Below are 27485 nucleotides of genomic sequence, written 5' to 3'. Positions count from 1 at the left end.
TTAATATACTATGAATATAATGAATATAAAATATAGCAACAGAAGGTAACAGATGTTAAACTAATAACTTTATCACATTCCAAAATTAAGAAGAAAATATTTAATTTCATGGTCCTAAAAAATGTATGAGGACTTACAAATTTACTAAATTATTATCAAATAGTAAAATATTGCCCACATAGAAAAATTTTCTTTTGGCTAGAATGGCTTGTAAATAATATCAACATTAGAATGATTCCTGAGTGGGTGGAACACATTTGAACTGGTGCATTAGAAAAACAAATACTCAAATATCAACTCAGTCACTTTTTAGCTACCTGAAATTGGGCAACATTTTATAAATAGAGACAATCATATGTATCTCATAGGAATGCCATATTATGTAAGACCAAACATATACAACACCTTATTGTTGCATGAATATTTTTCCCTTTTCCTTATTTACTAACACCAATTTCTATTTTATTTGAGCACCTAGGTATGCACATATTTTAAATAAATTATAAGAGCTTTTCTAGAAATCCAAGTGTTTTATTTTATTTTCAGCTTACTAACTAGAGCTTTTGGAGAACTACGAAGTTAATATTGCTTTTAAGTCATCAATAAGAAATGAAGCATATTAGGAAAAAAGTAAACTAGAAAAATAGAATTCAATTTACAAAATTGTAATTTACCATGCACTAGAGTAAATGCATATTATAGTGGAGATATACGCTATATAGTGGAGGTACAGTGGAGATATTTTAAACAGTTTAAGCAATCTGTATTGCTTTTTAATATCATATTTTAGAGACTAATGGACACCGAACATAAATACTTCTTTTGGTAATGCACACACACATACATGTTGTGGGTCAAATTTGTATTTAAGTTTTCTATTTCCCTCCTCTGACTAAAACTGGCATCATGAGATAAACTTGGTTAGTTTATATGAAACTTTTAACAAATGCGCAGTGCTTCTGCAGTTTAATTCAACTCAAGCCCTATATCAAAAAGGAATAAAGGGGATATCAGTGGTAACAGGGGCTTATCGTATTTCAAATCTCTAAAACCAAGAAATATACAAAAATTGTGGATACAAAAATATGTGAATTGTGACAATACAGGTATTTTACTCATTAATGACATCATTCAGTTTCAGAATTTATAAGACACATTGAAGTACAGTTGAACAGATCTGGAGATATTTTATGGACCATCACTCGCACTTTGGGAAGAATGCAATTGGGGACGAAGCTGATATAAATAGCTTCCAATGATTTGCAAGGGCACTTTAATGGCAAATTGCCACAAGTAATAAAGCTAAATATTAAACTATTTATTTAGCAAACTAGATGTACTATATTAGTACTATTAATCTATTATGTAGTATTAATATATATTTGTTCTGGGGATAAGTTTATGAACTAGCAAATAAAAGATCTACGGTAATATTATTTAAATTAATAAATACATATGAATTCCTACCTAATAAGATTACTTTTATGAAAATAATATTTCCTTTAGTTGGAAAGAAGAAATATGACATTTCAAGTATGCTTTTGAAAAGCAAATGTTTACTTTTTTTTTTTACAAAGTGGCAAAAGAGCAAAACATTACCCATTAAGATAACTACCTTTACTTCATTTTTTCTTAAAACCATCCCCAAATTTCATTATGTAAGACAAACTATATGTTATTATATGTGAGAATAAGTACACATATGAAATATATTACTTTAAGTTAAATTTACTCCAACATATTTTATGTTCTGACTGTTTAGTTACCCACATGGGTGAGTGATATTATCTTTCTGGACTTCTATTTTCTCTATGTACAATTAGGACACTGACCTAAAGTCCTTTCCAGCTCTCTAAAATATACAATTTATTAAACATATAAACCAATGAGTCTATACTTCTCTAACTTTTCATTCAATTACTAATATTTTTAATTCTTTATTTTCCCTTACAAAATATCTAGTAATCTAGTGTACTTCACTTTGTTATGATTTATGTTATGTCACTGTTTTTGTAGTTTGTTTCAGTAAAAAGAACTATTACTTGGTACTTGTTTGAACTTGGATAAAAATGACTGAATTTTTTCTTTATAAAGTCAGGGAAAGAAAATGTACTGCTGGGCTAAGACTAAGCATGAAAGATTCCATCTGAGAGGGACAATTTGTCAGAAAATTATGAGGAGGTGCAAACAGAGGGTAATAATGGAAACAGTCTTGCAACATTAACTATATCATTCACTCTCATCAATTCTATAATAAATCCACACACCACACTGAGGGGCGGTGTAGGCTGGATGGTTCTCTAGCAAGTAGGCTCTCGCTGCTGGCATTCCCCCTCAGAGTGATCATGGTGCCACAGAAGATAGAGCCTCATCTTGGCCTGGGGTGGGCACCATAATTCTTGCACAGAGGAATTAAATGGGAAAATGGCAATGGCAGCCCAGAAAGGTGGACAAAAGCTGTGATCCTAAATCACCTTCATGGTGGTCTCTTCATGACCAATTATTTAACTCCTCAGTAAAATATGGTTTAACCATAGCAAAAACTAGAACACAGGCATAAAACTGCCTTTATGAAAACCACTGTCTCTTTTTAAATGATACCATTAGTAAGCACCATTACTGTACCCAGAAATTAAACCTAATGCTCACTTGGCCAAAATCAAAAGTACGGTCACGTTCAGAACTTACAGAGGAGTTTTCACTGTTCTAATTACTGACTATGAGAGATTAGGTATGTTTCCCCATTAAAATAATAATAGTTGAAAGAATTGAGGAATCTTTTATCCAACAAATTCAAAATGTAATTAAAATCAGTGATGTCATAGTTATATATTTAATAGTGTTGTATGAATGCACTGAGATAGACAGGGAAGTAAATCATTTAATGAAGAATATTGAACTACTTTAATTTAATTTTGATAACAGTAATGCAATGAAAGGTAGTGAAAAGAACGTGGACTTTAAAATTGTATAGCACATGCTTCTAAACTTGTTCAGCAATGTGACCTTGGGAAGTTTATTTAATTTCCCTAAGCCTCTCTGTCTTTCACTGACAAAGGGGATAATATTTACTTTCCAGTGTTGTGAAATTCATTAAAAACTGGTCTATATAGCACATAATCTTGTTGAATACAAACTGCATATTAAATAAATACAGGCTCTCTGGCATCTTAAACTTCACTCTCATATGTAAAGATTTTACCCTAAGATTATAATTCGGGATGTTATAAAAATAATTCAGAATACAATATATTAATCAGATAATAATTTAAAACTGAACATTAAAGAATCTCAGGACATTTAGGATTAAGAACAGACATCTCTCTCTATCATCCAGTAATGTTAATTATAATTTTTCCAAATTGTTCAAAAAGGAGATCAGTTCACTCTGGTAAATGAGCTCTCTCTTTTGGACAGCATAGTAGGGTCACTTTCAGGTAATGCAGGTTAAAGAAAAAGAAAAGAACAGTTTAAGGTCATCAAAATAATTATGCTGTTTGACAGCTGCATGGTTCCTCTTAGAAGTTTTAAAATAGTTTTCTATATCTCAGCATTAAATTATAATTCCAAAAGAAATTTTTATTATCCTTTGATCATCCTAAGGAAAGAGACATTTTTCTCTGATAAAATGTATCAAGTAAAACAACTTTAATTATTCACATCTAATAATGCAGGGAAATAATGTTTGTCATTATACAGCTGACACCACTTGAGTGCTTATATTTTAACTCCTTTTGTAAGAGTCCACTCACTTAATACTCCTAACATCTCCATGGGTCAACACCACTGACCATTTTACAGATGGAAATACTGGAGTTAGAAGCCTCGGGGCACCTGGGTGGCTCCGTGGGTTAAGCCTTTGCCTTCAGCTCAGGTCATGATCTCAGGGTCCTGGGATTGAGCCCCACATGGGGCTCTCTGCTCAGCGGGGAGCCTGCTTCCCTCTCTCTCTTTGCCTGCCTCTCTGCCTACTTGTGATCTCTCTCTCTGTGTCAAATAAATAAATAAAATCTTAAAAAAAAAAAAAAAAGAAGCCTAAGGAACTTGCACAAGGTCATCTTGCTCAGCGGCAGTGATGGAGCCAGAATGTGAACTAGTGTGGCTCAAAAGCTCATGCTCTTAGCCTTTTTGCATATCATTAGCTTGAGTAAGATTATAACTACCATCATTTTTTTTTTACTATTTATTAATACACATGGATTCGAGATCCTTCTATCTTTCTAGGACAGTTTAAATTTTTAATTTTCTAAAAAAAAGTTGTGGGTTTTTTTTTTTTGTTTTTTTTCCCCATTTTATTTATTTTTTCAGTGTAACAGTATTCATTGTTTTTGCACAACACCCAGTGCTCCATGCAAAACGTGCCCTCCCCATTACCCACCACCTGTTCCCCCAACCTCCCACCCCTGACCCTTCAAAACCCTCAGGTTGTTTTCCAGAGTTCATTTATTTATTTATTTAAGAGAGAGAGTATGACCAGGAGTGAGGGAAGGAAAGCAACAGGGACAAGTAGACTTAGTGCTAAGTGCAGAGCGTGACGTGGGGCTCCTCTCATGACCCTGGGATCACCAACTGAGCCGAAGTCAAGAGGCGGACCCTTAACTGACTGAGCCACCCAGGTGACCCTGACAGTTTTAGACTCTAATAAAATCAAGTTAATTCTCATGATGGGTGGAATAACTGTGAAGTTGGAGCCACAGAAAGTGAGGAAGGGTAATGATAGCAAACTCTGGGAGAGCTGTTAGGATATGCCAGTCATTTCTGAAGAACGGTCATTATTTTAATTGTTTTGATGTCTACAATAATGTAATTGGAAAAAAATAATTGGAATTTTTAAAAAATATAATCGGAAAAAAATAATGTTTTATCCATTTGACAGAGTAAGAAATGAAGGCATAGTTCAAATAACTTGCCAAAGGTGACATAGCTAATAAGTGCCAAAAGCCAGATCTGGACCCAAGTTCATTCTTTTAACCACTGCTTGATGGATGATGAGAGCTGTCTTAGCAGTACTAGCAGTCTAAGGAGATCTTGCTACTGAAACCAATTTTTTATGTGAAAATACCTTACTAGCAGAAAGTAGAGACTCAAGTTGGTTTTTTTCCCTAGTAATATACCATTTATAAATAAAAATTCATTTTATGGTCTTACATTGTTGTATATACAAAATTGTATGTGGGATTTGAGAAAGAATGTTTACTAGAAGGAGCATAAGGTTTAAATTTTTAAATTAACTTTTTAAACATCTGATTTTGAACTCATGTTTTGTAACAATTCTGTGAGAAATGCAAATGACAAAACTCACAACGCTACTTTTGCTCTTGTAGGCAAAAAGTATCCCCTTTTTCTACTTTCTGCTGTTACTGATTCCTTTCCTTTTTCCTTTTAGTAACTGGGGTTTAGATTTAAATTAGTGGACATTTATTTTGTTTGTTGGGCTTATGACCTTCTTTTTAATCAAAGCCAATTCAGAAAATCTCAAATACTCCCTAGACATGACATGAAATTGAATCAACAGATGTCCCTAGAAAATCTTGACATTCCACTGACTTCAACTGTTAAATGAAGAGGCATTTGGGGAAGTTTTGTGTGACTATGGTGAGCAGGCCAAGGCTTCTCAGCAGCAGGTGCCCTCCCAAAAGAGGCTCGAAGTCAGGAAACACAGAATGATGTTTATGTCTTATGCCTGAAGGTCTGAGTATTTTTTCTAGAGGGATTGTAAACAAGTGATGGCACAAAAGTTTTGGGATTTGGTCGTCATTTAGTGCCAGCTATGGTACCGCTTAATTACCAACAGATCTTGTCTCAAAAGGTGAAGGAGGATAGTACAGAAAAAAGAGTATTTTTACATAAAATCTAAGTGGGTTTTTTGTTTTTCCCCCATGGAAAAGACAAAACCGGGATTTTTACACTAGTCATTAATGAGGGAGTCAGTCAGACCTAGTAATTGGAGCTTCAAAGGACTCTACTTTCACTGAAAAACTGTCTTACTTAAGAGCTTTGGGATTCTGGAAGAAAGTGTGCTCTGCTTGTCTTCCTGTCAGGGGAAGCTAGTCACCAAAGGACTTGATATGAAAGGACTTGAGGAATGGCATTCTCTTAATGGGGGAGGACAAAATGTCAGCTAAAAACTAAAGCCTGCAACATAAAAACAGAAACCAACTGGAATCTGAAGCAGTTTTACAGAGAGAACAAGTGGAAATATTAAGACATTAAATGTGAGGCTTCTTCTACTCAAACTGAATCTAGACTTTTTAAAATTACAAAAAGTCAACCAAAAATAATGTGTCACCATCTATTATGTTCCTGGCCATGTCACCAAGATAAATAAGACAATAAAACCAGCTCTGCTGCTTGAGGAATTCCCACATTAATGGACTGAAGTAGGGAAGCTGTAGAGACTCCATTTTGGAACGGTTCCATCTCTGCTGTTCTTCTTTGCTAAGTCCCATTTACTCATGTTCCGTATTTTACCTTTGAATAAACATGTGTTTATTCATGAAGGGGGAAGCAAAAAATTTTATCATTCTGAGTTTTGTTGTAGGCCCCAAACACCTCATAACATCTAAGAGCCAGATCCCAAACCTGTTCCAGGACCTTAGCTTCAAACAAACCTTGGCTGATGCTGGCATCAATACCTTTACCTTTGGTAATTCATGGAATAACACCTATTCACTTGGCACTTGTGTTTTTTTTTTGTTTTGTTTTTGTTTTGTTTTTTTTTAATATTTTATTTATTTAACAGAGAGAAATCACAACTAGGCAGAGAGGCAGGCAGAGAGAGAGGAGGAAGCAGGCTCCCTGCGGAGCAGAGAGCCTGACGTGGGGCTCGATCCCAGGACCCTGAGATCATGACCTGAGCCGAAGGCAGTGGCTTAATCCACTGAGCCACCCAGGTGCCCCCTGACACTTGTGTTTTATTGGAACCTATTGTGCATCTGTAGAGGAACCAGTACCCTAGACCCTTTCCTAATATAAATCCCCAAACCCAAGCAGTAGCGAAACTTGCTCTTCTCTCCTTCCAGTCTCCCAGACGCTCCATATGCTTTTCTCTACCTGTCACTCATGCTATTTAATAAACTGTTTTCACATTCTCCAGCTCACATTTAACTTCTATTCTGCATGAAGCCGAGGACCCTCTTGGCTGGGCCTGTGGGACCCTCCCCTGGGTTCTTGGATCCAGCCTGTCTGTACCAGGACTGGGGGAAAATTGGTGGAAGAGAAGAATCTACGTCTAGATGAACCATAATTATAATCCAACATAGTAAGTACAATTGCAGAGATAAGATATATGAATAAAAATAGATACAGGAATAAATCTGTCAGAAAGGGACACTTAAATAAACCGATAAGTAAGAAGGATCTTCATTAGATAGCTGGGTGTCAGATTTGTGGCTTATGAAGTAGCAATTTAGTTTAGTTGGAAATTCTCTGTTAAGAGGTAAGGTGAACATAAGAAATCTTTACAAGTTGCTGGAGATAATATACATTGAGCCAATCACTTTGGGGAAAAATTATATTAAAAGTCAATATTCACAGTCATACACTCTGGATTCTAGAACCTAAAGAAACTCTTGTATAAGAGCAACTGTAATTATCATTATACGAGAATATTCATAGGATTGTTGTTTGTGAGAGCAAATTAAACAATAACCCAACACATTGAAAACTCAAAAGGAGGATTTACAAATTAAATAAATAAGGTATATTCATTCAATGAAATTTACAGCAGTAAATACACTGCAGTTACATTAACAGAGATAAATCTCACAAACATATTGTTGAGCTAAAACACTCTACTGTTTGAGGTTTATACACACATATATACACATGACACTAAATAAAAGCAAGAAAAATATTTAGGATTATAACTCTTTCTAGATAGAGTTAGGAATTTATTTTTCCAGCTGGGTGATGGTGAAACGGGTGCTCATTTTATGGATTACTGTTATTCTTATTACTGATTCAAATGTATATTTAGGCATATCCTTTTGTAGGATAAAATATTTCATAATAAACTAAAGTGTTAATAATGGCCATTGTCTTTACTTACTGATATGGGTAATCAAGACTGGGCATTCATTCCTCCCTAAAATGTGTTAGGGCTTAAATACAGGGGCTGCTGGGAATTATTAAACTTGGTATGCAGAACACAAAACTACTTTTTCAATGTAGAAAAGGTACATAAACTGCAGAGTTTATGGAAACCTATCATGTGCTTATGAGACCTTAAATAGACAGGATAATAGGTACTCTTTTTATCAATTCTTCCCAGCTCAAGGCCAGCCTTTGGAAAGCCACAAATCCTAATGAAATGAAGAGTTTAACTAGATTTCAATGCAGATATATTAAAGATGGATATTTATTTCAAAAATACACATTAAGAGCTAATTATCTGTCAGGAACTGTCCTCTGCCTTGGGGATACAGCAATGGAAAAGAGTCAAAAGCTCTGAGCCCTGTAGAGTTTATATTCTATCTGTGGGGAAGAAAACCAAACAATAAACAATATCATATAAAGAGAAACAATCTGTGATGAACATGCTGAGAAGAAAAAAGTAGTGAGTAATCAATAAAACACAGTTATCTCATATTTAAGCTTCCCATATATCCTCTATATGTCCATAGATTTGAAAAACAAATATAATGCATTCGGTATGGGAACACAACTTTGATAAATATAAGAACTGGCTAAATATATAGACATGGAAAAGTTTATTCTGACCTAATGGTCCCATTAAAGAGTGAAATGAAGAAAACTGGAGTAACAAGTTTGGTGATGGGCACACTGACAAGTAACAGCATACTGCAAATGCACTTTAGCCATCTTAGGTAAACTGATAATGGCTATGGAATATATACCACTGAGTTAATGATGAAGATAAAGAAAAAATAATAATCACACGAGTGAGATGGGAATATGTGATACTTCATTTACCAAGGTATTAGAGCACAAGACTGAAGACTTAGCAATTGTATGTTATTTTATATTCCCCCAAAATTATCTTTTAAAATTTGTAGCATTAAAAACATTAGAAAACAGAAAACTGAACACTGTGATACATGTACTCTCTCTTAGCTTTAGAAAGGTACACTAAAATAAAAGAAAATATGATAAAAGATATCAATGGCTCTCTGGCCAACAGTAATAAATAGAAAGATATTTTAAAAAGGTTGATAGTCTTGTAAACATATAATGATAACAATGTAATATAGATAGTATCTGAAACGAAGAAAGGCAAATGGCAGCTAAAGAAGCAAAGTGGCTACATAAGAGTAATGGAGATATAGACTACTTATCTACATAGAATATATTTATTTGATGTGAAAATGTGTGTAAGTGTATGTATGTATACATAATATGCATATTTGTATATGTATATATGCACATGTATATTTGTGTATGTATGTTTATATATATGTGTATGTGTATATTAGAACAACTGCAGTCTTGATAAAATAATAAATTCATGTCAGTTTCAAAGAATGCATCCCATGATTGGGGTTATATACAGAGAGACTGCAACAATATAGCAAGATGTTAAAGAGAAATACAATTGACTTAGTGGGATGGTTTGCTTATGTAAAGGAGGATTTCAGCAAATGCTAAGTGACCAAATGGAGAGAATGTCATAGAGTGACTTCTAATACTATGTGGATGGCTAAACAAAAAATTTCCCATTTTCTTTTTATTCCTAAAACACTATCATGATCCACTTCCTGTGAGATTTCCTTTCAGCCAACATTCATCTCATCATCATACACATCTCTAAGAATTTTGTTTTCCAATTTGTTCAATTGATTGATTGTTTCAATTAATACCCATATCTGGATATTTATGACTTCTCAGTCTCAACATTCATGACTTTGCTCTTGCTCTTTGCTTAATAAATGGCGTTTATTTTTCATCATTCTTTTGCTGGCTAGTTAACATAGCTAATCAAATGAACTTGCAGTTGATGCTACCAACATTTACTTGGTACTCTTGTGATTAAAATGAATACTTTATTATTATAGTAATTTTCAACTTTCAAATATAGAACTAACTTACTTAGGATGAGCACTTGACCCAAGAAAGAAATATCACCATAGCAGAATGCCTAGATTCGACAGATCTGCTCGACTTAGCCATTTATATTGAACCACACAGCTATTATGCCAACCAACAACCATCACCACCACCAACACAAACACGTAACTGGGTTATACTGATCCTAAGAGAATGAAGTTTCACAATCTCTTTCTTCAGCTCATTCCAGCTCTCATAAACAGGAAATTGTGGTGTATATCTGTTCTAAACCTTTCACCCTGTAGTATAAACTAATTTCCTTTTTCTTGATTCTCTGCACCTGGGCATCTCAATAGCTGTGTGATTTTTATTTTCACAAAATAAAAAGCAGAATAAGGTCATATCAACCACACAGATCATGTATAATACTAGTCATAATGATGGACTTCAAGAAGCATCATAAAACAGGGTGGCAGTTACCCTTGCTGTGCTAAAAAGCACAATAGTTTGATAACAATAACGTTGCCAGTTTGCTGAAATAAAAGATGTTAACAGTCACATATTTCCAAGGACTGGAGGGAAACCATTATAATGAAAGAGAAATACATTTTGTGTAAATCAGTAATGCTCCCCAAACAATTTATACATCATTTACTACTTCTTATGATAGTATGGCGAATGCTTTCTCGTATTCGCTCCAGAGATAGATGCAATCATAATGCACCAGTGAAAACATAAAATTGATTTTCCTACTGCTCTCATGTAAGAGGATTACAAATTATTTTACTCTTTCCAAATTCATACAACTTAATCTGGTGTGTAGTATTCATAGCTGCTAAACTCAGTAACTATTTAAGCAATTCAGAATTTCTCTGAATAATTATGAATTAGTGCATTGAAACAGAGAGTTCATGACGTTTCAAAGATAATCCTGACACAATAATTACTTTCTCTTTCCATTTATTTCACTTACATACAAATAGCTTACATGACTAAAGAATAAACTTCTATTTTTTGATTATTAAAAAGTAACAATGTGATTTACAGAAAGAAAGGTATGTTCAAAATTAAAGAAATAAATAAACACCAAAAACTCCCATGGAAATAAACTCCTTTTCATTATCCCCAGGAATATGTTGACATTTACATTTTGGCCAGCTGAGGTTCAAATTAGATAGCTCCATAGGTGACAGAAACCCTGAGGCCTGCATGGATCCTGAGGACAAAGGTGATTGTTTCAATTATTTCCCTTGAATGGCTTATCCAGCCTTGACCTCAGCATGAAGCAAGGTACTGGGAGCCTGATGCATGCAGCCATGTAATTATGCATTTAAGTTTATCTTCTTAATTAATTTAAATATGCTTGAGAAACTTACAGGACTTGAATCTGAACATTTCCATGGCCTACTCACTGGATAGAATCAAGGCTCCTGAAGTGAGACAGTTGATCACAACTTCCATGAGCTTTAGAAAGAAGCTCTTTGTTACGGGTAATCAAATGCTTGAAATTTCAAATCTTGGAGATTTGGAGTGATTTTTGTTTGTTTTGTTAAGAAAAATGAGGCTGAAAAAGTTGCTATCAGCAACTGCTAATATGGCTGATAGCCAAAACCATATAAAAGAATCTTCAGCCCCTAATATATGGTAAATGAATCATTAATGAAGCCCAGACATCAGTAAGAGAAGGTAGAAGCAGAGCTTAGAACTAAAAGACTAGGAGTAGAATTAGTGTCATCTGTGTCAAAGTAGTCTTGGGTACGGGGGAAGCACTGAGCCAACTCAGGATAAAGAATGGTTCAGATGCATTACCAGAGCATGGCTTAAAGCCATAATTTGCCTAGTAGCACCCAACTCCACTTCCAGCCACCCCCACACAGGCTCACAGACCTTGATCACTGACCCTGAACACATATCCACCACTAGGATGCAGCTATTTTCTCTAATCCTGAAACATACTGAGTTTTGCTCAACTTTTCTTTGCCTTTCATTTCTTTTTTGATGAATACCCTTCAAAATTTGCACTGTATCAGAGAAATGGAGCCCCTGCTCAGCTCATTTTTCTCCATGAGCATATGCTCTTCTATCATGATTTGCACAGTTACAGTTTTTCCTCTCAGGAAGGTTAAGCCACCTGCTCTCCCAGGGTCCTTCTGCACAACCACAGTGCCCTACACAATGGACAGATGCTGGGCTCATTTTCCTTTCTGAGATTATGTTTCAAGTTAGAATTACATGTTAGTGAACTCAGAAGAAACTACCCTTGCTAAATCAATACACAGCAGAGTTTAAAAAAAAAAAAAAAAAAAGAAGCCCGATATACAAAGATCAGTGAAGTTAAACAGCCAGCTTTACACTTGCTCCTAAGGATGCAGAATTCTAAAGAATAACAGCAGTCTGGTCAGCAAGTGTAAGACACCTGCTTGAACGTAAAGATATCTGAGGCATTTAAGCAAAGGCAGAAAGCTTTAAAGGTGGAGGAGAGAAATTTAAGAATTTAGCCAAAAAATACAAAGTAAGCTAAACTAAACTTTGCTGAAGCAGCTAATGTTTCCCAGATAAGTCAGACTCATAGGTTTATTGTACACATTCAATAAATTAAAGCAGTATTCATCAATGAGCTATATATAATTATTTTGTTATTAATTATTTCTTTTCATGAAAGAGTGATTTATTTTCTGGTGTATTTACCACGTCTGCTCCAAAAAAATGAAATCACCATCTGGTGACAATTATAGACATTGGTCCACGTGGCCCATGAAAAATTCCAGGGTTTAGATTTGATCATGCAGTATGTTACATAGAAAGTATATAGAGAGAAGTAAATACTCTATGTAAAGTATTTTAAAGGTACTTGTGATATCTGATATTAATTTTAACATAAAATATCATCTCTAAAAATATAGACTCATTTTCTAGATTACCAGGCTTAGCAAGCAACAGTTTATACTTATAGGTTAAAAGTCGTCTAACTTGCTAATGAATCAGTATCCTGTACTATCTCATGATCTCAATTTCCCACACCTAAAGGACAGGTAGTAATATCATATGTGTGTCATGAACACATACTGAATACAGTCTTAAAATAATATATGACATTCTTTGGAATTTCAAGACACATCCTTGTAAAGCTTAAGTAACTTTCAATTAAAAAATAAAAATAACAGCGCTGTATCATCTTTGAACCAAAAGCAGTAGATATATGAAGTCACATGGTGGTACTTACCACAGTGAAATTCATCACTTTCAATATCCATATTGTCATGGCTAAGTTAACTATCATGGTAACCAACAGCAGAAGGACAAAGAAGTATAAGCACCTCTTTCGCCATCCATAAATCCCCACTGGGTAAAGTTGTGCATTCTCAGCCCTTGGCAGGTTGTTCTGCTGTGTTGCTAGTATATATTGTTCTCGTGTCATCTGGAAAAAAAAAAGAAAGAAAGAAAGAAAGAAAAGAAAGAAGAGAAGCATTCAAAACTAAAACCAATGATTTTTTAAAATCAAAAGATACAACACATTTATTAATAATGGGTAGTGAGTGTTCAAAGAATTATTGCTATGTAATTAAAATTACATTAGACTTGATTAAAATCTTACAAAGCCCCTCACATAACATTATCAGTGCTGTTTTTTAGTGCTGTTTAACTCTGATATTTCTAAGATAGATGTTATTTTCAGTAACATTTACCCAATTCTAACAGTAGTTTTTTTTTTCTGTTTTGTTTTGTTTTGTTTTGTTTTTTTTTCAAGGAGACTCTGAAGACACTCATCTCTACTCCCAGGTATCTATGACTTAAAATTCTATGCACATCCCAGCTACTCTTGGACTAGATGTCACCTGTTCTTTAGGGTAGACAGAGACAAAATGTATCACAAGACATTTCTGTACTTTTATCTAAAGATATAGGATATCAGTGCTCAGGGTATATGTTTTAATAAATTGTAAATGCATTTGAAAGAACCTATGGGAAGAAAATATACTTTTAGTGAGAATTATATAGATATAGCTATTTAATTAATATTTTTACTTAGAACTTTGCTGGTTATTTATTTTAGTTGTATTTCAATGTGTTCTCAAAATAAATTTGATTTTTAAAAAAAGACACTATACTGTACTATTTTGTTATATAATATTATATAACATATTGATATACATAGCTTTGGTAAAGAGGTGGTGGTATTCCTTGGTAATATATAAATTTAGTTTTTAAGTTAATTCTTTCAAAAAGCAAATACATTATTTTCTGCTAGATTCTACCAAGAAGTACAGTTAAGAAAAGTAAAGGATATATGTACTAGGCACTCAATTTTTTAGAGTAACTTATTTATTATCTGAAGAATAAAAACTTTAATTTTTATAAAATATAATTTTCTACAAGGCAATAAGTTTTTTTAGTTTAGTTTTTTCTCTGTAGATTTCATCAGATTTCTTTTATTGTTCATGTCAATTAAACAATACAAGAACAGAAACCATGCTGAATAAGTACACCAAAATAATAGCAACATCATGAAGAATTAAAAATTATCTGTCAAGGAGAGGAGTCAAGATGGCGGAGAAGTAGCAGCCTGAGACTACATCAGGTAGCAGGAGATCAGCTCGATAGCTTATCTAAACATTGCAAACACCTACAAATCCAACGGGAGAGCGAAGAGAAGAAGAACAGCAACTCTAGAAACAGAAAATCAACCACTTTCTGAAAGGTAGGACTGGCGGAGAAGTGAATCTAAAACGACGGGAAGATAGACCGTGGGGGGAAAGGCCGGCTCCCGGCAAGCGGCAGAGGAACGGAGCACAAAATCAGGACTTTTAAAAGTCTGTTCCACTGAGGGACATTGCTCCAGAGGCTAAACCAGGGTGAAGCCCACGCGGGGTCAGCGTGGCCGCAGGCCCCGCAGGGTCACAGAAGGATCGGGGGTGTCAGAGTGTCCGAGAGCTCGCAGGTATTAGAACGGAGAAGCCGGCTGCAGAGACAGAGCCGAGGACTGAACTCTCAGCTCGGGGTTACCTTGAACTGGTCGCGGGCTGGGTGAGCTCGGAGCGCGGCTAGAGGCTGGGGATACGGGAGTGATTGGGTGCTGTTCTCTGGGGGCGCACTGAGGAGTGGGGCCCCAGGCTCTCGGCTCCTCTGGGCTGGAGACTGGGAGGCCACCTTTTTCATTCTCGTCCTCCGGAACTCTACGGAAAGCGTTCAGGGAACAGAAGCTCCCAAAAGCGAACCCAAGCAGATTACTTAGTCTGGCCGCCGGTAAGGGCGGTGCAATCCCTCCTCGGGCAAAGACACTTGAGAGTCACTACAACAGGCCCCTCCCCCAGAAGATCAACAAAATATCCAGCCAGGACGAAGTTCATCTATCAAGGAGAAAGCAGGTTCAATTCCTAAGACAGCAGAGCAATTCCAGAGGAGGAGAAAGCAAAGCACGGAACTCATGGCTTTCTCCCCATGATTCTTTAGTCTTGCGGCTACGTCAATTTTTTTTTCTTTTTTCAATTTTTTTTTCTTTTTTCAATTTTTTTTCTTTTTTCTTTTTTCTTCTTCTGCTAAATTTTTTAAAACTTTTACCCTTTTCTTTTTTAACGCTTTTTGACTAGTTCATCTAAATATATATATTTTTTCTTTTTTATATTTTTTTATTTGTTTTATTTTATCTTATTTTTTTTTAAAGATTTTATTTTTTATTTATTTGACAGAGAGAGATCACAAGTAGATAGAGAGGCAGGCAGAGAGAGAGAGAGAGGGAAGCAGGCTCCCTGCTGAGCAGAGAGCCCGATGTGGGACTCGATCCCAGGACCCCGAGATCATGACCTGAGCCGAAGGCAGCGGCCCAACCCACTGAGCCACCCAGGCGCCCCTGTTTTATTTTTTAAATTTTTTTCTTTTTCTTTTTTTTTTTTCTTTTTTTTTTCAGAACCTGTTTTTATCCTCTTTCTCACCCCCACAATTTTGGGTCTCTTCTGATTTGGTTACAGCGCATTTTTCTGGGGTCTTTGCCACCCTTTTAGTAGTTTATTTGCTCCTTCATATCCTCTTATCTGGACAAAATGACAAGGCGGAAAAAATCACCACAAACAAAAGAACAAGAGACAGTACCAAAGGCTAGGGACCTAATCAACACAGACATTGGTAATATGTCAGATCAAGAGTTCAGAATGACGATTCTGAACATTCTAGCCGGGCTCGAAAAAGGCATGGAACATATTAGAGAAACCCTCTCTGGAGATATTAAAGCCCTTTCTAGAGAAATTAAAGAACTAAAATCTAACCAAGTTGAAATCAAAAAAGCTATTAATGAGGTGCAATAAAAAATGGAGGCTCTCACTGCTAGGATAAATGAGGCAGAAGAAAGAATTAGTGATATAGAAGACCAAATGACAGAGAATAAGGAAGCCGAGCAAAAGAGGGACAAACAGCTACTGGACCATGAGGGGAGAATTCGAGAGATAAGTGACACCATAAGACGAAACAACATTAGAATAATTGGGATTCCAGAAGAAGAAGAAACAGAGAGCGGAGCAGAAGGTCTATTGGAGAGAATCATTGGAGAGAATTTCCCTAATATGGCAAAGGGAACAAGCATTAAAATCCAGGAGATGCAGAGAACCCCCCTCAAAGTCAACAAGAATAGGTCCACACCCCGTCACCTAATAGTAAAATTGACAAGTCTTAGTGACAAAGAGAAAATCCTGAAAGCAGCCCGAGAAAAGAAGTCTGTAACATACAATGGTAAAAATATTAGATTGGCGGCAGACTTATCCACAGAGACCTAGCAGGCCAGAAAGAGCTGGCATGATATATTCAGAGCACTAAACGAGAAAAACATGCAGCCAAGAATACTCTATCCAGCTAGGCTATCATTGAAAATAGAAGGAGAGACAAAAAGCTTCCAGGACAAACAAAAACTGAAAGAATTTGCAAACACCAAACCAGCTCTACAGGAAATATTGAAAGGGGTCCTCTAAGCAAAGAGAGAGCCTAAAAGTAGTAGATCAGAAAGGTACAGAGACAATATATAGTAACAGTCACCTTACAGGCTAATAATGGCACTAAATTCATATCTCTCAATAGTTACCCTGAATGTTAATGGGCTAAATGCCCCAATCAAAAGACACAGGGTATCAGAATGGATAAAAAAACAAAACCCATCAGTATGTTGCCTACAAGAAACTCATTTTAGACGCGAAGACACCTCCAGATTGAAAGTGAGGGGGTGGAAAACAATTTACCATGCTAATGGGCATCAGAAGAAAGCTGGGGTGGCAATCCTTATATCAGATCAATTAGATTTTAAGCCAAAGACTATAATAAGAGATGAGGAAGGACACTATATCCTACTCAAAGGGTCTGTCCAACAAGAAGATCTAACAATTTTAAATATCTATGCCCCTAACGTGGGAGCAGCCAACTATATCAACCAATTAATAACAAAATCAAAGAAACACATCAATAATAATACAATAATAGTAGGGGACTTTAACACTCCCCTCACTGAAATGGACAGATCATCCAAGCAAAAGATCAACAAGGAAATAAAGGCCTTAAATGACACACTGGACCAGATGGACATCACAGATATATTCAGAACATTTCATCCCAAAGCAACAGAATACACATTCTTCTCTAGTGCACATGGAACCTTCTCCAGAATAGATCACATCCTGGGTCACAAATCAGGTCTCAACCGGAATTAAAAGATTGGGATAATTCTTTGCAGATATTCAGACCACAATGCTCTGAAGCTAGAACTCAATCACAAGAGGAAAGCTGGAAAGAACCCAAATACATGGAGACTAAACAGCATCCTTCTAAAGAATGAATGGGTCAACCAGGAAATTAAAGAAGAATTGAAAAAATTCATGGAAACAAATGATAATGAAAACACAACAGTTCAAAATCTGTGGGACAGCCAAGGCAGTCCTGAGAGGAAAATATATAGCGGTACAAGCCTTTCTCAAGAAACAAGAAAGGTCTCAAGTACACAACCTAACCCTACGCATAAAGGAGCTGGAGAAAGAACAAGAAAGAAACCCTAAACCCAGCAGGAGAAGAGAAATCATAAAGATCAGAGCAGAAATCAATGAAATAGAAACCAAAAAAACAATAGAAAAAATCAATGAAACTAGGAGCTGGTTCTTTGAAAGAATCAATAAGATTGATAAACCCCTGGCCAGACTCATCAAAAAGAAAAGAGAAAGGACCCAAATCAATAAAATCATGAATGAAAGAGGAGAGATCACAACTAACACCAAAGAAATACAGACAATTATAAGAACATACTACGAGCAACTCTACGCCAACAAATTGGACAATCTGGAAGAAATGGATGCATTCCTAGAGACATATAAACTACCACAACTGAACCAGGAAGAAATAGAAAACCTGAACAGGCCCATAACCAGTAAGGAGATTGAAACAGTCATCAAAAATCTCCAAACAAACAAAAGCCCAGGGCCAGGCGGCTTCCCAGGGGAATTCTACCAAACATTTAAAGAAGAACTAATTCCTATTCTCCTGAAACTGTTCCAAAAAATAGAAATGGAAGGAAAACTTCCAAACTCATTTTATGAGGCCAGCATCACCTTGATCCCAAAACCAGACAAGGATCCCACCAAAAAAGAGAACTACAGACCAATATCCTTGATGAACACAGACGCAAAAATTCTCGCCAAAATACTAGCCAATAGGATTCAACAGTACATTAAAAGGATTATTCACCACGATCAAGTGGGATTTATTCCAGGGCTGCAGGGTTGGTTCAACATCCGCAAATCAATCAATGTGATAGAACACATTAATAAAAGAAAGAACAAGAACCATGTGATACTCTCAATCGATGCTGAAAAAGCATTTGACAAAGTACAGCATCCCTTCCTGATCAAAACTCTTCAAAGTGTAGGGATAGAGGGCACATACCTCAATATTATCAAAGCCATCTATGAAAAACCCACCGCAAATATCATTCTCAATGGAGAAAAACTGAAAGCTTTTCCGCTAAGGTCAGGAACACGGCAGGGATGTCCATTATCACCACTGCTATTTAACATAGTACTAGAAGTCCTAGCCTCCGCAAGCAGACAACAAAAAGAAATTAAAGGCATCCAAATTGGTAAAGAAGAAGTCAAACTATCACTCTTCGCAGATGATATGATACTATATGTGGAAAACCCAAAAGACTCCACTCCAAAACTGCTAGAACTTGTACAGGAATTCAGTAAAGTGTCAGGATATAAAATCAATGCACAGAAATCAGTTGCATTTCTGTACACCAACAATAAGACTGAAGAAAGAGAAATTAAGGAGTCAATCCCATTTACAATTGCACCCAAAACTATAAGATACCTAGGAATAAACCTAACCAAAGAGGCTAAGAATCTATACACAGAAAATTATAAAGTACTCATGAAAGAAATTGAGGAAGACACAAAAAAATGGAAAAATGTTCCATGCTCCTGGATTGGAAGAATAAATATTGTGAAAATGTCTATGCTACCTAAAGCAATCTACACATTTAATGCAATCCCTATCAAAATCCCATCCATTTTTTTCAAAGAAATGGAACAAATAATCCTCAAATTTATATGGAACCAGAAAAGACCTCAAATAGCCAAAGGAATATTGAAAAAGAAAGCCAAAGTTGGTGGCATCACAATTCCGGACTTCAAGCTCTATTACAAAGCTGTCATCATCAAGACAGCATGGTACTGGCACAAAAACAGACACATAGATCAGTGGAACAGAATAGAGAGCCCAGAAATAGACCCTCAACTCTATGGTCAACTAATCTTCGACAAAGCAGGAAAGAATGTCCAATGGAAAAAAGACAGCCTCTTCAATAAATGGTGCTGGGAAAAGTGGACAGCCACATGCAGAAAAATGAAATTGGACCACTTCCTTACACCACACCCGAAAATAGACTCCAAATGGATGAAGGACCTCAATGTGAGAAAGGAATCCATCAAAATCCTTGAGGAGAATGCAGGCAGCAACCTCTTCGACCTCAGCCGTAGCAACATCTTCCTAGGAACAACGGCAAAGGCAAGGGAAGCAAGGGCAAAAATGAACTGTTGGGATTTCATCAAGATCAAAAGCTTTTGCACAGCAAAGGAAACAGTCAAAAAAACCAAAAGACAACTGATAGAATGGGAGAAGGTATTTGCAAACGACATATCAGATAAAGGGCTAGTATCCAAAATCTATAAGGAACTTAGCAAACTCAACACCCAAAGAACAAACAATCCAATCAAGAAATGGGCAGAGGACATGAACAGACATTTCTGCAAAGAAGACATCCAGATGGCCAACAGACACATGAAAAAGTGCTCCACGTCACTCGGCATCAGGGAAATACAAATCAAAACCACAATGAGATATCACCTCACACCAGTCAGAATGGCTAAAATTAACAAGTCAGGAAATGACAGATGCTGGAGAGGATGTGGAGAAAGGGGAACCCTCCTCCACTGTTGGTGGGAATGCAAGCTGGTGCAACCACTCTGGAAAAAAGCATGGAGGTTCCTCAAAATGTTGAAAATAGAACTACCCTATGACCCAGCAATTGCACTACTGGGTATTTACCGTAAAGATACAAACATAGTGATCCGAAGGGGCACGTGTACCCGAATGTTTATAGCAGCAATGTCTACAATAGCCAGACTATGGAAAGAACCTAGATGTCCATCAACAGATGAATGGATCAAGAAGATGTGGTATATATACACAATGGAATACTATGCAGCCATCAAAAGAAATGAAATCTTGCCATTTGCGACGACGTGGATGGAACTAGAGCGTATCATGCTTAGTGAAATAAGTCAATCGGAGAAAGACAACTATCATATGATCTCCCTGATATGAGGACATGGAGAAGCAACATGGGGGGGTAGGGGGATAGGAGAAGAATAAATGAAACAAGATGGGATTGGGAGGGAGACAAACCATAAATGACTCTTAATCTCACAAAACAAACTGGGGGTTGCTGGGGGGAGGTGGGATTGGGAGAGGGGGAGCGGGCTATGGACATTGGGGAGGGGAGGCGAACCATAAGAGACTATGGACTCTGAAAAACAACCTGAGGGTTTTGAAGGGTCAGGGGTGGGAGGTTGGGGGAACAGGTGGTGGGTAATGGGGAGGGCACGTTTTGCATGGAGCACTGGGTGTTGTGCAAAAAGAATGAATACTGTTACGCTGAAAAAATAAATAAAATGGAAAAGAATAAAAAAAAATTATCTGTCAAGTAATATAAAATACAGGCATATCTCATTGTATTGTGCTTTACAGGTACTGCATTATTGACAAATTGAAAATTTGTGGCAACCCTGAGTCAAGCAAGTCTATCAGTGCCATTTTTCCAATGGCATTTGTTCATTTTGTATCTCTGTGTCACATTTTAGTAATTTTCACAACATTTCAAGATTTTTCCATTATATTTTTCATGGTGATCTGTGATCAGTGATCTTTGATGTTACTAAAAAATTTTGGCGAGGGGGGCACCATGAACCACATTATGTAAGGTGATGGCTTTACTGACATTTGTGTGTGTTTTGACTGTTCCACACCGTGGCCCTTCTCCCTCTCTCTCCTTTTCCATCCTGTCTTTTTTTTTTTTAAAGATTTTATTTATTTACTTGACAGAAAGAGATCACAAGTAGGCAGAGAGGCAGGCAGAGAGAGAGAGAGGGAAGCAGGCCCCCTGCTGAGCAGAGAGCCCGATGCGGGACTCGATCCCAGGACCCTGAGATCATGACCTGAGCCGAAGGCAGCGGCTTAACCCACTGAGCCACCCAGGTGCCCTCCATCCTGTCTTTTACCTGAGACACAACAATATTGAAATTAGGCCAATCAAAAACCCTGCAGTGACTTGCAGGGATGAGCATCGGGTACTGCATGGAATTGTTAAATTACTATATTTATTGTACACCTGAAACTAGTATTACACTCTATGTTAACAGGAACTTAAATAAAAAAACTTAACCAACAAATGGGCACTAAATATTCAAATAAAAGGAAGAGGTGCATATTTCACTTTAAATCAAAAGCTAGAAATGACTAAGCTTGGTAAGGAAGGCCCATCTTCTTGGGTCCAACAGTTAGCCAAGATGTGAATGCAAAGAAACAGTTCTTGAAGAAAATTAAAAGTGCTATTCCAGTAAACAGACGAAGGTTAAGAAAGCAAAACAGCTTTATTGTTGATATGGAGAAAGTCTTAGTGGTCTGGATAAAAAAGTCAGAGCAGCCACAACATCCCCTTAAGCCAAAGCCTAATCCAGAGGAAGGCCCTAACTTTCTTTAATTCTCTGGAGGCGAGTAGAAGTGCAGAAGAAAAGCTTGAAGCAGAAGAATAAATGAAACAAGATGGGACTGGGAGGGAGACAAACCATAAGTGACTCTTAATCTCACAAAACAAACTGAGGGTTGCTGGGGGAAGAGGGGGTTGGGAGAGGGGGAATGGGGTTACGGACATTGGGGAGGGTATGTGCAATGGTGAGTGCTGTGAAGTGTGTAAACCTGGCAATTCATAGACTTGTACCCCTGGGGATAAAAATACATTATATGTTTATAAAAAAATAAGAAATAAAAATAGTAAGATTTAAAAAATACATTATATGTTTATAAAAAAATAAAAAATAAATAAAAATTTTTTAAAAATTACTTAAAAAAAAGAATACAATGTCAGACAGTCTGATGTGAAAACAGCCCCACTACTGTTATTCACCATTTAAGTATGTTAAATAATTTCTTCAATCTTCCAGTCTTTTGTTTAGTTGTATACTGAGATTATAGGATATAGCATTATTTAATTTTGTGAATGCTAAATTAGATTACTTATGTAAGGTCCTCAGTTTAACATCTTCTATATGATAGGAGCTCAATAAATATTATATAATATTAAAAAAAAAAAAGCTGGAAGCTAGCAAGGGTGGGTCATGAGGTTTAAATAAAAAGCCATTTCCAAAACATAAAAGTGCAAGGCAAAGCAGCAAGTGCTTATGTAGAAGCTGTAGCAAGTTATCTGGAAGACCTAACCATGGTAACTCATGAAGGTGGCTACACTCAGCAACAGATTTTCAATGTAGATGAAAGAGCCTTCTGTTGGAAAAAGACACTACTTAGGATTTTCAAATCTAGAGGGAAGTCAAAGTCTGGCTTCAAAGCTTCAAGGGAGATTGACTCTCTTTTTAGGGGCTAATGCAGCTGGTGACTTTAAGTTGAAGCCAATGCTCATTTATCAATTCCAAAAATCCTAGAGCCCTAAAGAATTATGCTGAATCTACTCTGCATATACTCTGTAAATGGAGCAACAAAGCCTGGAGATGGCATATATATGTACAACATGATTTAGTGACTATTTTAAGTCCATTGTTGAGATCCACTGCTCACAAAAAGATTATTTTCAAAATATTACTGCTCATTGCCAATGCACTTTGTCATTCAAATGCTCTGATGATGTACAGCCAGATTAAAGTTGTTTTCATGCCTGTTAACACAACATCCATTCTTCAGCCCATGAATAAATGAGTAATTTGACTTCTAAGTCATATTATTTAAGAAATACATTTCATAAGGCTAGGTGTTATAGACAGTGATTCTCTTGACGGAGCTGGGCAAAATAAATTGAAAACCCAGAAAGGATTCACCATTCTAAATGCCATTAAGAACATTCATGATTCACGGAAAGAAGTCACAGTATCCATATGAACAGGAGCTTGGAAGAAGTTGATTTTTTTTTAATTTATTTATTTGTTAGAGAGAGAGAAAGAGAGAGAGAGAGAGCGCGCGCGAGAGAGAGCACTAGCAGACAGAGTGGTAGGCAGAGGTAGAAGAGGAGAAGCAGGCTCCCTGCCGAGCAAGGAGCCTGATGTGGGACTCGATCCCGGGACGGTGGGATCGTGACCTGAGCCGAAGGCAGCCACTTAACCAACTGAGCCACCCAGGTGTCCCAGAAGAAACTGATTTAACCCTCATGTGTTTGGGGGGTTCATGAGTTCAATGGAGGGAGTAGCTGCAGTTGTGGAAATAGTAAGGGAACGAGAATGAGAAGTGGAGCCTAAAGATGGGACTGAATTGCTACAATCTCATGATCAAACATGAATGGATGAGGGGTTGTTTCTTATGGATGAACAAAGAAAATGGTTACTTGAGATGAAAGCTGTTCCTGGTGAAGAGACTGAAGATTGTTGCAATGACAACAAAGGATTTAGAATATTATATAATTTAGTTGATAAAGCAGCAGCAGGCTTTGTGAGGACTGACTTCAATTTTGAAGGAAGTTTACTGTGGGTAAAATGCTAAAAAATAGTCCTCCACACTACAGAGAAATCACTTGTAAAAGGAAGAGTCAATGGATGAAAAAAACTTCTCTGTTGTCTTATTTTAAGAAAGTGTCAACCCCGCCTTCAGTAACCACCATCATGACCAGTCAGCAGCCATCAACTTTGAGGCATGATCCTTCACTAGCAAAAAGATTACATTTCATGGTAAGCTCAGATGATGTTTAGCATATTAGAGCAATAGTACTTTTAATTAAGGTAGGCACATTATTCTGTTAGACATGTTAATGCACAATTAATAGACTACAGTATAATATAAAATAACTTTTACATGCACTGGCAAACTGAAAATTTTACTTAACTCACTTTATCAAAATATTTGCTTTATTGTGGCAATCTGGAATGGAACCTGCCATATCTCTGAGGGATGCCCATATATGTTATGTAAAATATGTAACTTAAGAGTATAAGTTATAGTGTTTATTGAGCCAATCTTCTTCTAAATAAAATGTGGAACTGCATATGGATAAATGCAAATATCCAAAATTTTTTTGGCTTTTCCCCAATTTGTCTTAATTTTAGAGCTTTAGCTTTAAATTACCTTGATACAAACTGAGGGTTTTGGAGGGGGACAGTGAGGGGTTGGATAAGTCTGGTGGTGGGTGTTAAGGAGGACACATATTGCATGGAATACTGGGTGTGGTGCATAAACAATGAATTTTGAAACACTGAAAAAAATAAAAGAAAATCAAACAAACAAAAAATTATCTTAATGCACTATTAAACTTTCAAATTTTTTATGAAGAGTATTATGCTCCATATAATAAAAATCCCTGCATATGTTAAATCAGAATTCTATATGAATTAGAAGTGCTAATAATACTAGATGATAAAGAGCACATTCTTTCATGATATAAAGAATTACCTGTTTGTTAAATGTCATAAGGTAAATATCTCATGTTTCCTTGATACTAGCCTCAATCCTTAGTCTTGAATGAGATTCCTGTTTCAAGGGGTGATATACAACATATTAACTACTGTGTAATATGTTACAACAGATGACCGTATGCCATGGGAATTTACTTTACCTGAGGATTTGGTGGAGATCTTGTAGTCCTAATAGCAGTTATGATTACAAAGCAGAAAATATATTAGAAGAAGAAGATAAAAGGAATCTAAGGACAACCACCATTGAAAGGAACAATGAGGAATGCATAAGAAAAGGAAGCACATGGTTGTAGAAGAAGGGCATGAGAGAGCAGAAGCCTGGTTATGCCTGATTGGCAGGTAGAAGACTCTGCCTTGTGTAGCTCCTCTGTGAAAAGGCACAAAAGCTGGGACTATTTAGATCATGCATTGCCTTTCATCTCACATCAAAGCAAAGTTCTTTCTCAAATATTCCATTTCTACTAATTCTACTTAGACATGAAGGTGAAATTAATGTGTTTTAGAAAAGAAATGAGAACTTAGTTAAATCTCTAAAATAAAATGAATACAAATTACAAAGAAAATGGTCTTTGGAGCAATAAGATTTTTTGGTAAAGCAACAGAAATTCTCTACATATATCAAATGCCACTAACAACTTTGTAAAGCAAATAGGATAACAAAAGGGTCAGAGAAAAGGCTGTCTAGAACACATAAAAAATTTGTTATTTAATTGCACTATTTTTTTAAGATTTTATTTATTTATTTGACAGACAGAGATCACAAGGAGGCAGAGAGGCAGGCAGAAAGAGAGGAAGTGAAACAATCTCCCTGCTGAGCAAAGAGCCTGATGTGGGGCTCAATCCCAGGACGCGGGGATCATGACCTGAGTCGAAGGCAAAGGCTTTAACTCATTGAGACACCCAGGGGCCCCTAATTGCACTATTTTTATCACTTCAAGAAATTCAATGGTGTTTTCTTTCTTTTTTTTTTAAAGATTTTATTTATTTATTCATGAGAGACAAAGAAGAGAGAGGCAGAGGCAGAGGGAGAAGCAGGCTTCCCACAGAGCAGGGAGCCTGATGCAGGACTCCCAGGACTTTGGGATCATGACCCGAGCCAAAGGCAGACATTTCACCAACTGAGCCACCCAGGTGCCCACAATGTTGTTTTCTTAAAGATGAGCTTAATTTATATACCTTTCTCATCACAAAATGGAGTATCCAAAGTGCGAAAAGACAGGGTAGGGTTTTCTTTTTAAAAAACTTCATTTTTTCTTAAATCTCACAGATTGTTTTTTTTTTTCATTTTTAAAATAAAATTGTATTTAAATTCCATTTAATTAATGTATAGTGTAATATTGGTTTCAAAGGTAGAACTTAGTGATTCATCAGTTGTATAGCACACCCACTGCTCATTCCATCAAGTGCCCCCCATAATGACCATCACCCAGTTACCCCACCCCCCACCTCTCCTCCAGCAACCCTCAGTTTCCAATGATCAAGAGTCTCTTATGGTTTGTCTCCATATAAGTGTCCATCTTATTTTATTTTTCCTTCCCCTCCCCTATGTTCTTCAGTTTTGTTTTTGTTTTTTAAATTCCACATACAAGTGAAACAATATATTTGTTTTTTTCTGACTTAATTCACTTAGTGTAACACCCTCTAGTTCCCTCCATGTCATTGCAAATGTCAAGATTTCATTATTTTTGATGGCTGAGTAATATTCCATCACATACACACAAATGCGCAAGCATGCGCGCAGACACACACACACACACACACACACACACAAGATCTCCTTTAGCCATTCATCTGTCAGTGGACATCTGGGCAGACATCTGGGCTTTTCCCACATTTTGGCTATTGTGGACATTGCTGCTATAAACATTGAGGTGCAGGTGCCCCTTCAGATCACTACATTTGTATCCTTTAGGTAAATAGCTAGTAGTGCAATTGCTGGGTCATAGGGTAGCTCTATTTTCAACTTTTTGAGGAACCTCCACACTGTTTTCCAGGGTGGCTACACCAGCTTGCATTCCCACCAGCAGTGTAAGAGGGTTCCCCCCTTATCCACATCCTTGCCAGCATCTGTTGTTTCCTGTAGCCATTTTTACTGCTGTGAGGTGCTATCTCATTGCGGTTTTGATTTGTATTTCTCTGATGCCAAGTTATGTTGAGCATTTTTTCATGTCTGTTGGCCATTTATATATCTTCTTTAGAGAAATGTCTGTTCATGTCTTCTGCCCATTTCTTGACTGCATTTTATGTTTTTTGGTTATTGGTGTTTTTTCA

General features: G+C 36.5%; 1 protein-coding gene across 1 annotated transcript in view; it reads right to left on the bottom strand.

Annotated features, from left to right (window-relative positions):
- Positions 1 to 27485, bottom strand: part of SGCZ (sarcoglycan zeta) — a 1157176-nt gene that overhangs the window by 487764 nt on the left and 641927 nt on the right. Inside the window, exon 2 of the mRNA XM_045998548.1 lies at positions 13229 to 13423. Coding sequence (XP_045854504.1) covers positions 13229 to 13423 — 195 coding nt within the window. The remainder of the gene's footprint in view (positions 1 to 13228; positions 13424 to 27485) is intronic.

This window comes from Meles meles, chromosome 2 (assembly GCF_922984935.1).
Source record: "Meles meles chromosome 2, mMelMel3.1 paternal haplotype, whole genome shotgun sequence".
NCBI lineage: Eukaryota > Metazoa > Chordata > Mammalia > Carnivora > Mustelidae > Meles > Meles meles.
Note: the sequence above shows the minus strand (reverse complement) of the source record. Positions and strands in the feature narration are given on the sequence as shown.